This window comes from Chiloscyllium punctatum, chromosome 3 (genome assembly GCF_047496795.1).
Source record: "Chiloscyllium punctatum isolate Juve2018m chromosome 3, sChiPun1.3, whole genome shotgun sequence".
Lineage (NCBI taxonomy): Eukaryota > Metazoa > Chordata > Chondrichthyes > Orectolobiformes > Hemiscylliidae > Chiloscyllium > Chiloscyllium punctatum.
This window is the reverse complement of record NC_092741.1, coordinates 66,694,597-66,713,534: the sequence shown is the minus strand read 5'-3', so window position 1 is coordinate 66,713,534 and position 18,938 is coordinate 66,694,597. Positions and strand designations below refer to the sequence as shown.

General features: G+C 41.5%; 1 protein-coding gene across 2 annotated transcripts in view; it reads left to right on the top strand.

Annotated features, from left to right (window-relative positions):
- The window catches only part of me1 (malic enzyme 1, NADP(+)-dependent, cytosolic), a 420,143-nt gene that overhangs the window by 259,646 nt on the left and 141,559 nt on the right, over positions 1-18,938 (top strand). For both annotated transcript variants that reach the window (XM_072554540.1, XM_072554546.1), the window contains exon 7: positions 18,708-18,817. In XM_072554540.1, coding sequence (XP_072410641.1) covers positions 18,708-18,817 — 110 coding nt within the window. The remainder of the gene's footprint in view (positions 1-18,707; positions 18,818-18,938) is intronic.

Genomic DNA, 18,938 nt, shown 5'->3' with positions numbered 1-18,938 from the left:
CCCTCTAGTTCTGGACTCCCTGACCCCAGGGAAAAGAATTTGTCTATTTATCCCATCCATGCCCCTCATAATTCTGGAAACCTCTATAAGGTCACCCCTCAGCCTCTGACGCTCCAGGAAAAACAGCCCCAGCCTGTTCAGCCTCTCCCTATAGCTCAAATCCTCCAACATCCTGGTAAATCTTTTCTGAACCCTTTCAAGTTTCATAACATCTTTCCGATAGGAAGGAGACCAGAATTGCACGCAATATTCTAACAGTGACCTAACCAATGTCCTGTACAGCCGCAACATGACCTCCCAACTCCTGTAGGAGAAAGTGAAGACTGCAGATGCTGGAGATCAGAGCTGAAAATGTGTTGCTGGAAAAGCACAGCAGGTCAGGCAGCATCCAAGGAGCAGGAGAATTGACGTTTCTGGCATGAGCCCTTCTTCAGGAATGAGGAAAGTGTGTCCAGTAGGCTAAGATACAAGGTAGGGAGGAGGGACTTGGGGGAGGGGTGTTGGAAATGCGATAGGTGGAAGGAGGTCAAGGTGAGGGTGATAGGCCGGAGTGGGGGTGGGCACGGAGAGGTCAGGAAGAAGATTGCAGATTAGGAAGGCGGTGCTGAGTTCGAGGGATTTGACTGAGACAAGGTGGGGCGAGGGGAAATGAGGAAACTGGAGAAATCTGAGTTCATCCCTTGTGGTTGGAGGGTTCCTAGGCGGAAGATGAGGCGTTCTTCCTCCAACCGTCGTGTTGCTATGGTCTGGTGATGGAGGAGTCCAAGAACCTTCCTGACCCCTCCGCCCCCACCCTCACCTTGACCTCCTTCCACCTATCGCATTTCCAATACCCCTCCAAGTCCCCCCTCCTACCTTTTATCTTAGCCTACTGGACACACCTTCCTCATTCCTGAAGAAGGGCTCATGCCCGAAACGTCGATTCTCCTGCTCCTTGGATGCTGCCTGACCTGCTGCGCTTTTCCAGCAACACATTTTCAGCTCCCAACTCCTGTACTCAATACTCTGACCAATAAAGGAAAGCATACCAAAGGCTGCCTTCACTATCCTATCCACCTGTGACTCCACTTTCAAGGAGCTATGAACCTGCACTCCAAGGTCTCTTTGTTCAGCAACACTCCCTAGGACCCTATTATTAAGTGTATAAGTCCTGCTAAAATTTGCTTTCTCAAAAATTTGAGTGTGTGTCTCTTTGGAACTCTTGCCACAGAGTTGTGGGTTCGGCCTTCTCTATATTTAAAGCTGAGATAGATTCTTCATTAGTGGGAAATTAAGAATTATAGGGAAAGGGCAGGAAAGTGGACGTTAGCAATGTCTGATCAGCCATAATCCTGTTAGTGGTGAAGTAGGCCCGCATGCCATACTCTTATTTCCTACTGTGTTGTTGAAGCCTGGTTTTGGAGCTTTCTGTAGTACTGATGGAACTCTGTTTGCTGGGTTGCAAAGCAATCTAAAATAAAATAATTAATGGGTTCTGAAGGTTTGCTGGAGTGTTGTGGAATTTATTTTTTTCAATGTCGAATAGAAACAGAGGGAGAAACTATTTCACTTTGGCTTTGAGTTGAGCAGTCTTGTGGAGTCCTTGGAAAAGATGACTGTGCAGAAAGGTTTCTCTAAATGGTTTCGGATATATATCGTGAAAGAATGAAGATTAGTGTTAATTTTATACCAGAGGTGTTGGGATAGTACTGAAGAGATTACTTAAAGCTAGGAACATTGAAACTCAGATGTATGAAAGCTTCATGAAGAAGCTATCTGCAATTTGAGTGTAAAGTTGAAGCTACAAATGACTTAAACCTACTGTGTTGTTTGAATGGGGAATGGTGGTGTGAGTATAGTGCAAGTGGTGTTTTGGGTACTATACATAATTTTGTTTTTTCCAAATTATAAAGGAGTGTTTTGGGATTCATGGGATTATACTTTAATTATGTGTTTAAAATTCCACATATTTGTAATATATGTAGATAATTTGGATTATTCTATTTTTTCTTTGTTTCTTTTGTGGTAAACTTAAATGTTGTTGTTCAAGTAAAATCTGCAGCATTGCACATTTCTGTTTTTGAAAGAGAGCACTTTGTTAAAAATCAAAATATGATCTCTCTGGTCAGGTTCCTGTCTCTGATCTGACGTGTCCGGTAATAGCATCAGCAGGGATCATAACTGTGATTCAGTCAGCCAAGGGAAATACTGCTTGCAATGGGTTACAAATCCTTCAAATCCTAAAAGCTAGTTCTTTACATTTACAAAATAGTCTCAATAAGGTTCTTGCCAAATCATTCACTACCTTTTTTGATAGCATATTTGTCCAGTAATTGAGATCGATTGTTGGGGGGAAAAGAATACATGAATAAGTGTAAAGCCAGTGAGAGTGCAGAGTCCTCGATGAGCTTGAAATCTGGGACTGACTGCCTACCACCATTTGTGTTAGCTGTTGCCAATTCTCCTTTTGTAACTGTAATGCTGGTACTGCATTGCCATTCTTTTTGGCTTTTGCACCATAAAACATTTTTTGGTTAATCTTTCCTTTCTTTTCCCCTCTCTGACCTTTTCCCTTTGTTCTGATCATTTCCCCAATTTGACTGCCTTACAAATATTCAGGTTACTTTTTAATTCATCCATCAGATGTATTTTGTTCCCTTTTCTTGTTTCCAATTTCCAGCTTCCAGATTATTTTGCTTAGGGTGCAGGTGCTCCTTTTGTCTGACTTGCTGTATATTGCTGCTCATGGTGTTTAGCAGTGAGTTTTTTTTTCCCCTATTGCTATTGATAGAAGATGGGCCCTTTTGAATTGGCTACGTCTACCCACCCTTACTCCATTGGTCCTATTTCTCCGTGTCATGAATTACTTTGACATTTCCAGAAGCATTCTTGTGGGACATGCCACTATCCACTAACTTTACAGCAAATTCAAGGTGCACAATTATGCATTTATAGGTTGAATCTACCCATTTTGTGTGCTGCTGTGTTCTCTGTGCACTAGCATTTCTGGAAAGTCAGCATGCAATGCTTGACTGTAATAGAAATGTTGCTTATTTGAAAGGCAGAGGCTGCTATTACCAATTTAGATTCTGCCTTGGATGCTCTTTCAGGCTATACTGGTCCCGAACATTGCCTTAACTGGTCTGAGTATCTAATTTTAGAATTGCTTATTTATTGTCCAATATTTAATCATAGGGCAGTATAACAATAGGACTCCCCTGTGATCTAAGTGTAGTTTTTCAAGGTAGTCTGAAATAGTTGGCAAGACAAGGCTAGATGGGAATCAGTGACCTGTTTTGTTTCACAGACTGAAAATGAGTAATCAGCAACAGTCAAAGGAAATTCCACTACTCAATGCAATTTCATTTCTACTTTGGCACATAGGAATGTGCTCTGTCCCTGTTGTGAGCTAATTTAATTTTGACATTATCTTTATCTTTCTTTCAGCTTACTCTATTCACGAAGCCTGCCCACCTGCATTTTAGCTTCCAGCTAAACTGGCTTCAGAACTCACCCAGCCGTATCTCCCCAGTGAAGGAGAGGTCTGAACGGCTGGCTTCTACCTTGGTAATTTGACTGTTGCCTTCTGTCAGTATGGCAGTGTTCTCTCCTTCCCTCCTGGAGTGTAATATTTAAAGCAAGCAGCATTTATTTTCCACATCCTGTCTCTACAGGGTCAAGAAAAGATGTCTGCCCAAATCCAACAATAATCGTGGCCGATCTCCTGAGTTGGGTGGTTATTTGTGGTGGTATTTCCATGAGAGAGTGAGTTCCCCCATCCCCCGCAGAAATATTTAGATGGCCCAGAAGAACAAGCCAAACAGTAAAGGTTCAAGTATTTCAGCATTTCTCCTATGAAAGATCTCAGCTGAGACTGAAACCTCCATGAACACAGTGGTGGCAGTGAATTGGAGCAAGAGTAGTTTTCCATTCAGTTCACTGCAGTACCAGCTGTATTCCTGTTAGGCTAAAAGAATTTTAGATGTAGGAATGCAGCACACCCACTTGTTTTGTTCCTTTTTGCATTTTTCCACTATGTCTCACCCATTTTTGATTTTGTTGAATGGCAGAATAGGTTCAAGGGTCAAAAGAGGCCGATTCCTATTCCTGATGCATTGAATGCTGTCCTTTATGGGATAGACAGTTGACCATTACGGCATCATTTCCATTAATTGGTTGTCACATTTAAATGCACAGCTTAATCCAAGATACTTAACAAACCCAAATCTCACTTTGGTCCAAATTTCTAAAGGTATATGAAGGATCAAAGCACACCAGAGTGCAAAAACGTTGTCTCTTTAGATTCTTATCCTGTATCCTCTGCTTAACCAACTGGCTCTGGTCTCAAGTGGATGGCACTTATTTCCTGTTCCTAATGTCCCTCTTGGTTAAGTTAAGCTATGGCAATCTTGAAATGTGTAGGTACAGTGGGTATCTCACGATAAGCCCTTTAATATTCAATGAACTGATATACTGAGCACTAAAATGTGATGTAAATTGAGCCCAATATCACCATTTTTGTGGTGACGGAGGGAGGGCTCTGATCTGTGTTGAGAAGCAGCTGTGTTTAGAGCAGGGCTTGGCTGGTGCCCAGGGTCTGCTCAAGAATTTTGTATTTGATAACGTTGTGCTTGATGGACCTTGGATGTTGGTAACGAAACAACGTGGTGGAAGTTATCATGCCATTCCATCCAAAATGACACTTTCTGCATGAGGTCTATGATAAATGCCAAGTAGTTGGGGAGGCAATAGCCAAGTGGTATTATTGCTGGATTGTTAATCCGAAAACTCAGCGAACGTTCTGGCGTCCTGTCGTTGATTCCCAATACAGGATGTAGGTGCATTTGAATTCAATTAAAAATATACATGGAATTAAGAACCATGAAACCATTGCTGAATGTTGGGGAAAAAAAAACATATTTGGCTCACTAATGGCTTACAGGAAAAGAAATCTGCCATTCTTAACAGGTCTGGCCTCCATGTGGCTCTAGACCCACAGCAATGTAGTTGACTCTTAACTACCCTTCGAAATATCTAGGAAGCCACTCCGTTACATCAATCACTACAAATTAGACTCCTCTTCATAGCTAGCACCTTCCATATCAGGCAACATCCACGTAAACCTTCTCTCAATCCTCTCCAAAGAAACCACATCCTTTAGGTAATGTGACCAGAACTGTACACAGTATTCTAAGTGCGGCCAAACCAAAATCTTGTACAATTCTAATATGACCTGCCAGCTCTTATATTCAATGCCCTGTCCAATGAAGGTGAGCATACCAATATCTTTGACCCTGTAAGGTCCTTCTTACTAATACCCAGAGGCTAATGCCAAAACCTTGGAGAGCTGTCTCACAGACTAGTCAAGCAACAGCCTGACCAAGTCTCTCTCACTGAATCACACCTTACAGACAATATCCCAGTCACCACCACCATCATCCCTGGATATTTTCTGTTCCAGTGGCAGGACAGACCCAGCACAGGTGGCAACACAGTGACACACAGGAAGTTGCCCTGAGAATCCTCAACACTGACTCCGGACTGCATGAAGGCTCATGGTTTCAGGTTAAACATGGACTAGGAAATCTCCTGATTACCACATACCATCCACCTTTTGGATTATGAATCAGTACTACTCCATGTTGAACATTTGGAGGAAGCACTGAGGGTGGCGAGGCTGCAAAATGTACTCTGGATAGGGGATTTCCATGTCCTCCACCAAGAATGGCTCAGCAGCAGCATTACTGATCAAGCTGGGAGGAGCATAAAGAATATATTTTCTAGGCTGGGTCTGTGGCTGGTGATGAGGGAACTAACAAGTGGGAGAAACATATCTGACCTCATCCTAACAAACCTCCTGGCTGCATGACAGTATTGGTAAGAGTGACCACCACATAGGTTTTATGGAGACAAAGTCCTGCCTTCACATTGAGAAAACCCTCCCATGTTATGTGGCACTATCACTGTGCTAAGTGGGACAGACTATGAACAGATTTAACAACTCAAGACTGGACATGCATGAGGTGCTGTGGGCCAGCAACAGCAGCAGAACTGTACTCTAGTGCAATCTGTAATCTCCTGGCCCAGCATATCCCCTAAGACCATAAGACCATAAGACATAGGAGTGGAAGTAAGGCCATTCGGCCCATCGAGTCCACTCCGCCATTCAATCATGGCTGATGCGCATTTCAGCTCCACTTGCCAGCATTCTCCCCGTAGCCCTTAATTCCTCTAGACAACAAGAACCTATCAATCTCGGCCTTGAAGACATTTAGCGTCCCGGCTTCCACTGCACTCCGTGGCAATGAATTCCACAGGCCCACCACTCTCTGGCTGAAGAAATGTCTCCGCATTTCCGTTCTGAAATGACCCCCTCTAATTCTAAGGCTGTGTCCACGGGTCCTAGTCTCAAACCAGTCAACCATTACCATCAAGCCAGGTGATCAGCCCTGGTTCAATGGAGAGTGTAGATGGAAGGACAGGAGCAGCACCTAGCATACCTAAAAGTGAGGTTTCAACCTGATAAGTAGTCCTGTTTGGTAGCTTCATATGTCAAACACCATAAGCAGCAAGTGATCTCACAACCAACGATCAAATCTAAGCTGTGCAGCCCTGCCACATCGAGTTGAGAGAGGTGATGGACAACTAAACAACTCACTGGAGGAGGAGGCTGCACAAGTATCCCCATCTTAACAATGGAAGAGCCCAGCACATCAGTACAAAAGATCAGGCTGAAACATTTGCAACAAACTTCAGCCAGAAATACCAAGTGGATGATCCATCTCTCTCTCCCAGCAGTCTTCAGTCAATTTGATTCACTCCATGTGATATCACTAAATGGTTGAATGCACTGGATACTGCAAAGGCAACAGGCCCTGACAACAGACTGGCAATAGTACTGAAGGCTTGTGGCTCCAGAACTTGCTGTTCTCCTGGCCAAGATGTTCCAGTACAGTTACAATACTGGCATCTACCTGACAATGTGGAAACTTGCCAGGTATGTCATGTACTGAAGCAGGATAAATCCAACGTGTCCAATTACTGCCCCTTCACTCCAATCTCAACCATCAGTAATGTGATGGAAGGTGTTGTCAACAGTGCTATCGAGTAGCACATGATCAGTGACACCCAGTTTGGGTTCTGCCAGGGCCACTCAGCCCCTGACCTCCTTGCAGCCTTGGTTCAAACATGAAAGAAGAGCTTAATTCCAGAGGTGAGTCAAGGGTGCCAACCCTTGACATCAAGGTAACATTCTACTGAGTGTGGCATCAAGAAACCCTCAACTGGAATCAATGGGGACCAGGGGGGCAAATTTTCTTATGAACAGGATCAAGCTGACACACAGGAAGAAAGTAGTGCTTGTTGGAGGTCAGTCTTCTCAGCTTCATGATATATCTGCAGGAGTTCCTCAGGGTAGTGTCTGAGCACCCCATGGAAATGGTTATCTTCAGCTGCTTCAATGATCTTCCCCATCACAAGATCAGATGTGGGGATGTACAGTGGTGATTGCACAATGTTCAGCACAACTCATGACTCCTCAGATACTAAAGTAGACTATGTTTAAGTGCACTCACTGTGCCACACAAATTCCGGGCAATGACCATCTCCAAAATCTGATCACCACCATTAACATTTAATTTGCCATCACCAAATTTCCAACTATCAACATCCTTTGGGGTTACCATTGATGAGCAACTCAACTGGACTTACCACATAAACACACTGACAAAAGAGCAGGTCAGAGGCTGGGAATACTGTGGCGAGTAACTCCCCACCTGACTCCCAAAAGCCTGTCCACCATCTACAAGGCACAAGTCAGGGGTCTGATGGAATACTCCCCACTTGTCTGGAGAGGTGTGCTGCAGCAACACTCAAGAACATTGACGTCATCCAGGATAAAGCAGGCCTCATGATTGTCACCATATGCACAAATATTCACTCCCACTACCACTGACTCTCCGTAGGAGCAGTGTGTATTATCTACAAGTTGCACTGTAGAAATTCACCAAAAATCCTCAAACAGCACCTTCTGAATCGACAACCACTTCCCATTTATTTGCTTTTCTTTCTAGTTGGAACACCACCACTTGTAAGTTCCCTTTCAAACCACTCACCATCTTGAGTTGAAAATATATCATTGTTTCTTCACTGTTTTGAGTCAAAGCTCTAAGGGCCTTGTGGGTCAACCCATGGTCGTAGACTGCAACAGTTCAAGACGACCGCACAGCCCCACTTTCTGAAGGGCAACTAGGAACTGGCAATAAATGCTGGCTAGCCAGCGATGCCCATGTCCCATGAGTGACTTTTTTCAAGAGTTTGGTTTGAACTATATGCCTAATATGGTGTGAGAGTTTACTTTTCTGAATCCAGGCAGCAGGATAAACCTACCTGACCTTGGTCAAGGGCAGAGTTCTGAGAAGATTTGTAGCTCAGGTTGAGGTTCTGGATGCAGATTTGCTTGCTGAGCTGGAAGGTTCGTTTTCAGACGTTTCATCACCATACTAGGTAACATCTTCATTGAGCCTCTAAATGAAGCACTGGTGGTGTAGTCCGCTTTCTATTATATGTTTGAGTTTCCTAGGGTGGTTGATGTCATTACCTGTGGTGACATAATATCCTATGGTGATGCCATTTCCTGTTCTTTTTCTCAGGAACTGGTAAATGGGATCCAAGTCAATGTGTTTGTTGATAGAATACCATCTGGAATGCTGTGCTTCTAGGAATTCTCGTGTGTCTCCTTTTGGCTCATCCTAGGATGGATGTGTTGTCCCTGTTGAAGTGGCATCCTTCTTCATCCATATGTACGGGTACTAGTGAGAGTGGGTATGTCATTTTGTGGCTAGTTGATGTTCATGTATCCTGGTGGCTAGTTTTCTGCCTGTTCATCCAATGTAGTGTTTGTTACAGAACTTGCATGGTATTTTGTAAATGACATTAGTTTTGCTTGCCTTTGTAGGGTCTTTCAAGTTCATTAGCTGCTGTTTTAGTGTGTTGGTAGGTTTGTGGGCTACCATGGTGCCAAGGGGGCTGAGTAGTGTGGCAGACATTTCTGATGTCTTTGATGTAGGGGAGAGTGGCTAGGTTTTCTGGATGTGTTTTGTCTGCTTGTTTGGGGTTGTTGCTTAGAAATCGGCGGACTGTGTTCATCTGGTGCCCATTCTTTTTGAATACACTGGTCAGGGACAGTTTATACACATGCTTAGTGAGTGTCTTGTTGGATCCTTATCAGTCAGTGAAAGCCTGTTAGCACCTACTTGAAAAATTTCAGAGATGCAAACCCAAAGAAAAGATAAGGATATCAACTTAATGGGAGGGACAGTGCTTTCTCCATACATCAATTCTTCAAGTTGAAAGGTATTCAATCAATATTTTAGGAGGCTAAAGGTTTGGGGATGGGGAGGGTGCTGGACTTTGTTTTCTCAATGCTTCTATTTTGATTCGATGAAACAAATAGAACAAGTCATGGGGTTCTGCTGAGAACTAGAATGTAAATTAATAAAATTCAAAGCTGGCAATCTCTAGATTGTTGTCAGAGTGTGTATCAAATCTGTCGAGTGTCAGATTAAAGAGTTGAAAGAATGGCGTAAGGTTGTTTGGGGAGCAAGAGCTTTGACTCATTGGGTACCGGCACTAGTACTGAGAGTGAGTCTGGGTCAGTCTTCTGGTGAATCAAGTAGTCAGCACTTCAGACTGATACATTTAGTGTGGGTGTGTGATGACAAGACTCCAGTCATGGAAACTTTGCAAACTATAAACATCAAAGTCATACAACAATGCAGCATATTGTGTATAGTGAGTAGGTTGTAATAAAAAAGGATAGAGAATTGAATGGTTATAGTGCACCAGTGAATAAACTCAAATCCGAGAAAGTTTCAGGATGTATTCAGCAGGAGAGGTGATATGGATATAGTATCTTTTAAATTTTCAAAGTATCCTGTAACAACACCAGCCTTTTATCCTTAACTTCCTGATTTTCCTGTCTATGAAGACATGTAAGTTGAAATTAATTTCTCTCTATCTTCTGTTCTTAATGTTTGTCCAATCCTCTGGTTTATCACTAATATTGGCTACATTATATGTTATTTTTCTTTCACCTTAACATTATCCTTTAATGCCTTTGGTTTATCCATGATTGGTTTGTCCCCTTCCTAGGATATTCCCTCTTCTCTGGGGAATATCTTTGCTGTGAATCATATGAACTATTTTCTTGAATTGCCATTGCTCATCAACCAACTTCTCTGCTAAACTCCTTCTGCCATCCACTCCAGCCAGCTCTGCCCTATCCCTGTTTAATTGCATGTCTTTAACTTCAGCACAGTTGGTTCTGACCAAGGTTTCTCACTCTGAAACTGAACACTAGATTCTATTATTTTATAAAATCAAAAGAACTGTAGATGTTGGAATTCTTATAGTCACTCTTAAGGCATCCTTTTACTCTGATTTAATTTATTAAACGTGACTCATTGCACGTTAACAGGTCCAGTATAGTGTGTTCCCTGTTTAAATCCAGTTTTAGGAAACTGTCTTAAATATAAACTCTTCCTCGTGGCTGCCTCTGCCAAGTTGAATTTCCTAATTGACATGAAGGTTAATTTCACCCACAACTGATGTACTGTCAGAGTTATATAGCATGGAAATAGATCCTTTGGTCTAACTTGTCCATGCCACCTAGATATTCTACACTAATCTAGTCCCATTTGCCAGCATTTGGCCCATAGCCCAGTAAACGCTTCCCATTCATGTACCCATTTGGATGGCTGTTGTAATTGTACCAGCCTCTTCCCCCACCTCCTGTTACCTCATTCCATACGTACCATCCTCTGCGTGAAAAGTTGTCACTGAGGCCCCTTTTAAATATTTCCCCTGTCACCTTATAACTGTGGCCTCTAGTTTTGGACACCCCTACCCTGGGGGAAAGACCTTTTGCTAGTCAATATATCCACACTCTCATGATCTTGTAAAACTCCTGTTATCCTCTAGTTCCTTTACATGCTGTCATTAACTCATGTATTCTCTGTTCTGCAGTTAGGCTACTGATTAGAGTGCCTATGAATTGCTCCCACAACCGTTGTTGTCCTCTTGTTATTTCTTACTTTTATTCATTGGATCCATCATTTCTTACTATCCTACCTATTTCATCTTGTATGAACAAAACTACCTTATCACCATTTCCGTCTGCTTGTCATTTCAAAATGTTATAAATCCCTGAACATTCAGTTCACAGCTTTGATCTCTCAGTAAGTATGTATTTATTACATCTCTAAGATCATACCCATCGACTTTTAGTTTTGCTATAAATTTATTTTTTATGTACCTGATTACTGCATCTTTTTATATAGTTATCAGTTTTGCCTTTTTATCATATTTCTCCCTTTGACCCAATTTGCTGCTGCTTAAAATTTTATAGACCATGTCCTTTCCTGTCCCACTTTGGGTACCATTAACTAAATGGCTGTGTTGCAATGCAGTCGTGTCCTTTTGCTTTGTAAGCCTACATGTCTCCTCTCCATAACCTTTCCAATTCCTTCATTGAGGAAGTGGGAAGCCTCTCCTCAGCCCACTCCGATATTTGCAGTCATCTGGCTTCTAGATGGCAACAACGATGTATAGATTTCCTAATCTGGATAACTCAGTCAGATAATCAAAGTTTGTGAATTTTGGCTGCCCAGTTGTTGTCATCTTCAGTGTTTGTAAGAAACGTGTAATTTTCCTCCCCTCTCTTTTTTCCACCACCTTTTTGTCTTTTGTCCTGGGACCTTTTGAATCAGGATTTTCAAAGGTGCCAGGATGAAAGTGGAAAATTAAATTGAAGAGCCCATCAATATTTGTTTGCAGTGGTTGAAAGCTTGTTCCAACTTTACAAAATTTTTGTTTTTACTTTACAGCTGCTCTCCATATATACCAGTGCACATATTTGTCTTAGGGATGGCACGGTGGCTCAGTGGTTAGCACTGCTGCCTCACAGCACTGGGGTACCAGGTTCGATTCCAGCCTCGGGTGACACTGTGGAGTTTGCATATTCTCCCCGTGTCTGTGTGGGTTTCCGCCGGGTGCTCCGGTTTCCTCCCCCAGTCCAAAGATGTGCACGTTGGGTGAATTGGCCATGCTAAATCGTGTTAGGTGCATTAGTCAGAGGGAAATTGGTGTCTGTGGGTTGCTTTTCAGAGGATCAGTGTGGACTGGTAGGGCCAAAGGGCCTGTTTCCACACTGCAGGGAATCTAATCTACAAGCAGTAACTACAAGGGCCTTTGCTTTCCATAGGAAGCCATCACCAAGGCACCAGACAGTTTCATGCTATGTAACTACTATTCCATCCACCCTCGCCCCAAGTTCCTGCCAATGCTTGAAGCTCCATACTAAATGTGCAGTTATGAGTCTAATACAGTACATTCTTCTATAACATGACAAGTCGTGTTCCTCTGCAGCCTCATGCTATAAAAAATTACAGTATGGAAAACCTCTGTAGAAATTGCGCTGTAGAAGATCACTAATAGAAAATCGCTATACATATTCAGTAGAACATTCACATTATCCAAACAGCGTACCCAATTTTTTGATTGCGTTATAACTAAATCGCGTTGACAAAACATGTGTTATACCAGAACGATCTGTATTGGCATTGAGCACCAGTATGTTGTAATAAAATGGATCATTGGCTTCTACCTCAATTATACCTTTGATACTAAACCTTAGATACTGTTATGATTTTCTACACCAGGTATTTCCATGACTCAAGATACTCAAATTGTGGCAGTTAACAACATTGTTAAAAAGTGGGTTGAGACTGTGCAAATGGGATTTAACCCAGACAAGCAAGATGAGATTTTCAGTCAGTCTGGTCTGGATTTAAGCCCACATGCCAGAGGCTCAAGGATTTTGGTAGCCAGCTAAGTCTCTTGTCCTTAAAATTGGGCCAAGAATGTGTTGAAGGCTTCTTTTTGTAAACTGCTTTTCACTGACATGAGTAGAAAGAATTTGACACTCATGACCTTGTTTTTGTGTAGACTTGTGCCAAAATAAAGATGTTTATACCTTATGTGATACAATATTCAGGGTATGTAGGAATGGTGCTGGGTACCTAACATTGCATGTTTTTTGCTGAAGAACCTGAATATTTCGGCCGAATTTGAATTTTCTTGTTGAATATGAATGAAATATACCTTAAAAGCTTGCCCCACTCCAAATTTATAAGAGTTGGCGGTCGATGTGTTGTTTTTGGCTTGAGAATTCTTATTGCTGGAAGACAATGTGAAAAGTTATTTTCCAGTATTAATTTATAACAGTCAGAAAAATGGAACTAAAATATTATGTTTCTGAATTTAAGACCTTTTCATATCTTGGTCCATTAATTTTCCTTCTCGCTATATGCTTCTGTCTCCAAACCCGTTCCTTTTATTCTCTGGGCCACCAAGGTTGCTGATTTCCCCATCCAAAAGTAACCTGAAGAATCCTTGCTGTGTAGACGTTGGCTGCTCCATATGCCTCTAAAACAAAAATGACTACACTTCAATCACAATTTGTTTGCTGTAAAGTCTTTTGACATCTCCATAGGATATGAAAGGCACTGTATGTGTGCATTTCTTCTCACGAACTTAATCCAACTTGATACACTGAGAGACGACACGTAGACCAGAAGTGATGACCAAAATTGCAACCACCAGAACATCTTAAAAGCACTTAATTGTAAACGTCAGTTTAGCTTAGTTGGCAGCACTCTGGATTCTGAGTCATTTAAGTTGTGTGTGGAAGTTCAGCTCTGGGACCCGAGCACATTAATGTTGGCTGACACGTATACAATACAAAGGGAGCATGACACTTTTGCACATGTCATATTTTATCGTGGGACAAGGAAGTGAGTCTGTTTAAGTGAGTAGATTTCTTCTGGAGGACTGGCTAACATGCCTTCTTCCTCAACATTCCTCATATATAGTGACTAATCAGACATTTCTTTGCTGTTTGGGACATTTTGGTATGTGCAAATTAAATGTTATTTTGCTGACACAAATAAAATAAAATGGTTTCAAATATATGTGGCTGATTATGAAGCACTTTAATACACCCTTGTACTGTATGCCAATGCAAGCTCCTTTACTTGTATTTTTTATTCATCCTTTTCTTTAAGGGTAGGGGCTGGTAAAATCAGGTGAATGAGCAGGTCATTCACATATGGGCACATGTGACTGCAGGGTGCGCTTGAGTTAGATATATATCTAAAACAATTATGCATTATTTTGTCTGGCCTAATTATTTAATTTAAATCTCAATTCCTGCTCCGTCCACCCTCACCCACCCACTCAATTATGACTGCTACCACCACCACCACCACCATCACCACCAGTTCCATCTGGAGATTGGTAAACCTCAGTTTGACAAATGAGCATCTGAAGTTACAAACACTGAAGGGAGAAGGAGGTGCATAGGGATTAGGATTAATTTTGGTTTCTCTTTGAAGTGCTGGACCAAGATTAAAATGTAGGAAGACAACCATTCTAAAGGGTGTGAAAACGCAAGGTATATCAATGAGGCATACCTTAAGGTGGGAACTGTTGAAGTGCAGACCTCTAAGATTTGAGGAAGCTAAAATTGGTGAAAGGTGGTGGATGGGAAGCCAGTTATGAGACAATTGGAATAATAAAATCCAGAGGTAACAAAAGTGTGGGAGCAAGATCTAGCAGCAGATGGGCTGTTATAGCTATGGAGTTAGGTGATATTGTGAATTGGAAATAGGCAGTATTGTGTTAAAGAGCATAAGGAGAAGAGGTCAAAGTGGATCAGCAGGCTGAGGTTCTGACCAGTCTGATCCTACCTGAATCAGTGGTAAGGATAAGGATGATGCCAGGGTTGAAGTTACAGTTTGTGATAAAGGTTATAGACTAAAGGTTATAGAATTGATCTTTCCAATACTTCTCTGAAGGGCCATTATTGCTACCCAAGACTGAGTATCAGTTAATTAGTCTGACGAATAGAAGTGTAGAAATCAGGTCAGTAGCATGGCAATGGTGGGTCTCATGTTGCGAGTCCTCATATTAAACATTTTGTAACTGTCTCCAATCTTCACAATTATGTCAATAGTCCATTTCTAATCTCAATTCGTCAAATTCACATTCCTTTAAAGATTGTGAGCATCTGATAGTTTTTTTGCAGCTGTGTTTTTTATTTGTTGAACTCTTAGGTTGTAGGATGGGAACAGGAATATAGGAATCTGTATGTGAGTTCAGCGACAGCAAGGGTGATATAAGTCAGTGGGATCATTCGCATGTAAGAGTGAAAGAGGGACCCAATAGAGCATGTGAGGGTTGTGAGCAGGAGAAGGTGATACACACAGGACACCTCTTGCTGCCTCCACCTCTACAAGGTACAACCAGGGAAAGCAGTCAATGATCCAAAACTGGGTGAGAGCTACCTACCTTCAGATGTCACTGAGAACATATCAGAGATGTTGGAAGCACTCCTGGGATGTAATCACTGAAATCCTAGAATCAGAGAGCTGTACAGCATGGAAACAGATCCTTCAATCCAACTCATCCATGCAGACCAGATATCCTAAATTAATCTAATCCCACCCTTATGAGACTGTACGGCAAGGTGTGGGAATCCCATGCCAGTTGACCCTCAGTGACCATGGCAGTCAACATTTTCAATGCCAACACAACATATTACAGATTGTTGGACACAGGCCCGTAAAGGAGGTAACCAGTGTCCTCTTTGTCATGTGAATAAATTAATCAACTACTCCATTAATTAGGACAGCTATATTCCAAAGGCATTGAGCTCTGAGCCTTTGCTTGTTTCCATGGAGTGCAACCCTGAAGGAAAAACCAGTAGAATGTGCAAACGACACATCCTGGTCCAACTTCATAAACCTCAAAGTGGAATTTCAGTGCAATTGTACATTGATTTTTATGTATTCCTGGATTAATTCTGGTCTCCTTCCTATCAGAAAGATGTTGTGAAACTTGAAAGGGTTCAGAAAAGATCTACAAGGATGTTGCCAGGGTTGAAAGATTTGAGCTATGGGAGAGACTGAACAGGCTAGGGCTGTTTTCCCTGGAGTGTCGGAGGCTGAGGGGTGACCTTTATAGAGGTTTACAAAATTGAGGGACAAAGTCTTTTCCCTGGGGTCGGGGAGTCTAGAACTAGAGGGCATAGGTTTAGGGTAAGAGGGGAAAAATATAAAAGAGACCTAAGGGGCAAATTTTTCACGCAGAAGGTGGTATGTGTGTGGAAGGAGCTGCCAGAGGAAGTGGTGGAGGCTGGTACAATTGCAACCATTGGATGGGTATATGAATAGGACGGACTTGGAGGGATATGAGCCGGATGCTGGCAGGTGGGACTATATTGGGTTGGCATATTTGTTCGGCATGGATGGGTTGGACCGAAGGGTCTGTTTCCATGCTGTGCATCTCTATGACTCTAAGTAGAATTTGTGAATCAAGGCCTTTGTGTGTGTGTGTGTGTGTGTGTGTGTAACTTGTCTGTGATCATCAAGAATTTTGATGTCCGAGTTCATTGCCCTGGGAGCTGTCATAATTCATGCAGTTTGTATTTTTCTCACCTCCTAGAGCTATTTGAAGCCCCAGCCTACATTGATGGTAGGATCCCGCATGACTGCTCGTGAGTCCTGTGCATACCGTCAGCTTTTTAAATGTTTTACTAGAATTGTGAGAGCCGCCTCAATTGTAAGTTCCACCTCGGTTCCACTGGTGGAAACTGCACTTCATAAAATACTAACTAACTGTGGGGCTGTCCTTTTCTGCTGTGAGAACAAGGGTTTTCTTAGCTGCACCGTGATTGGGGAGACATTGAAACATGGGATTTTAACAAAATGTAGCCATTTACAAAGACAATAAGTACGATTAGCAAGTTGGTAATGTATTGAGCAATTTATTGTGTTCTATTGCTTCTGTAAATTTTACGTGGTTTAAATTACTTATGTGCTACATTGTGGATTCTAATCATTAGCAAACTTCACTTTATGGCTGGTTTTGAACTGCTTGTGTAGCTGTAAATTTCAGACAATTGATACGTTAGCATAGACTATTAGCAATAGACTTTTTAAAAAATGGAAGATGCAGGCTTTTGAAAATAACCGTTTATATACTTAACTGAAGTATAAATATTAGTGGTTCACTGTAATTGGCATTATTTTCTGTGCTGAAAAGTGCAGGCAGAAAGCTGGGCCGGATTGAGTAAGTGCGGCTCTGACTAAAACGTGGCGTACTGCAAACTATCCAGTGTATAATGGTGAAAATAAATTAACATGGAATGAGAAAGAGACACATTGAATTCCATATCAAAATTGATTGCACTTGAGCAAAAGATACAGAATTTTTTTTTCCCAACTAGTTACATAGAAAGTTCATAGAATCCTGAAATTAGCAGCATAGGATGAGACTGTGTGTATTATGAAACCTTTTTGTTAGTGTTGGCTGTTCAGCTGAACCTCTAATCCAATTTGTAAACCATCACTTAGCAGTATTTTATATTCCTTTTTAAATACACATCCACTTCTTTTCAGTTTTGTAGGCTTTAATTGAATAATCTCTCATTACTTTGCCCTAATCTTAACATGACAGTACTAGCTTTGCTGAAATCTGGTGTCTGGAATTAAATGTTAAGTTGCAATTTGTGAAGGTTGATTAAATGTTAAACTGCATCGCAGAAGATTAAGTTGAAAACCTTGCTGTGACCTTATTAGGGATAGTGTGTCTATATTGTGGTACAGTATTGGACATCCTAATTTTGAAATGATATTGCAGCATTAGTAAGAGCTCAGAGGAAGACCAAAACCTCTGATTTCTCCAAAATGTTTGGTCTGAGAGTTGAGAGACTCGTGAAGCTGCATTTGTTTTCATTGGAGAAGAGAATATTGAGAGAAGGGATGACTTATTGAAATACTCATAAAATAAATAATATAAGTATAAGCAAGCTATTTAGCTTGGACTATGTTTACAGGACTAGAGGAAACAATTCCAGAAAAGCAAGATGAGTGGTTTCTTTCCTATTAAGCTGTTAATAGTGTGTTTATTAAACCTTTATTTAGGATTGACTAAATTTTTTTTTGGAAAAGCAAGATATTCATTGGTCATGGCCAATTCCTACAAGATGAATTCTTGGACTTTCAGCCTTTGGGAAATACAGTGCTTCCCCCAAATGAAATCTGAACATTGCAGTGTATGGCTTAATTTTCAATCTTTTGTATTATTTGCAATATTGTTAAAAGTCATCTCAAATCAACACAAGTCCAAGATTATCACCAGTTCGAAAAAGAGAACCTGTGCAAAAAGTTGAAGGTTTCCTATTCTATCCTCTGGTGTAGTACATATTTATGCTTCTCTTTCTTCCAAACATCTCCGTTATGAGAAGGAGTAGCCCCTGAAACCTGCTGTGCTGCTTGATCTGTCATGGCTGATCTGATTGTAACTTCTGCTTTTCTGTCTTATCCCATAGTCTTTGACTTAGTTATTCATGAATCAATCTAACTCAGCTTTGAATATGCTCATTGACCCTGCCTACACTGTTTTCTGGAGAAGAGAGTTACGTTGAATGTGCAACAACCCAATGAGAAAAAGAAACCTCTACTTTTGCCTTCATAGGATACACATTTTAGACTGTATCTCCTAGTCCCAAAAGGGAAAACATTCTATCACTGCCCATGTTAAAGCTTATTTCGTAGTCTCCTGTAAGCTATGTGGCTCTTAGCAGAATATATTTGTTTGCTCCTTAGGTATGGCCAGAACTGTCTTATTCAGTTTGAAGATTTTGCCAACACCAATGCATTTCGTCTTTTGAACAAGTACCGCAACAAATACTGTACCTTCAACGATGACATCCAGGGTATGTACATTTTGTTTTCAATTTGACTTGCCAATTCCATATAGCCAATGACATTTCTTAAAGGATAATCAGTGGGTCCTGTTAAATCCCATCAGGTACCAACTTATCAGGCTAGTTTTTA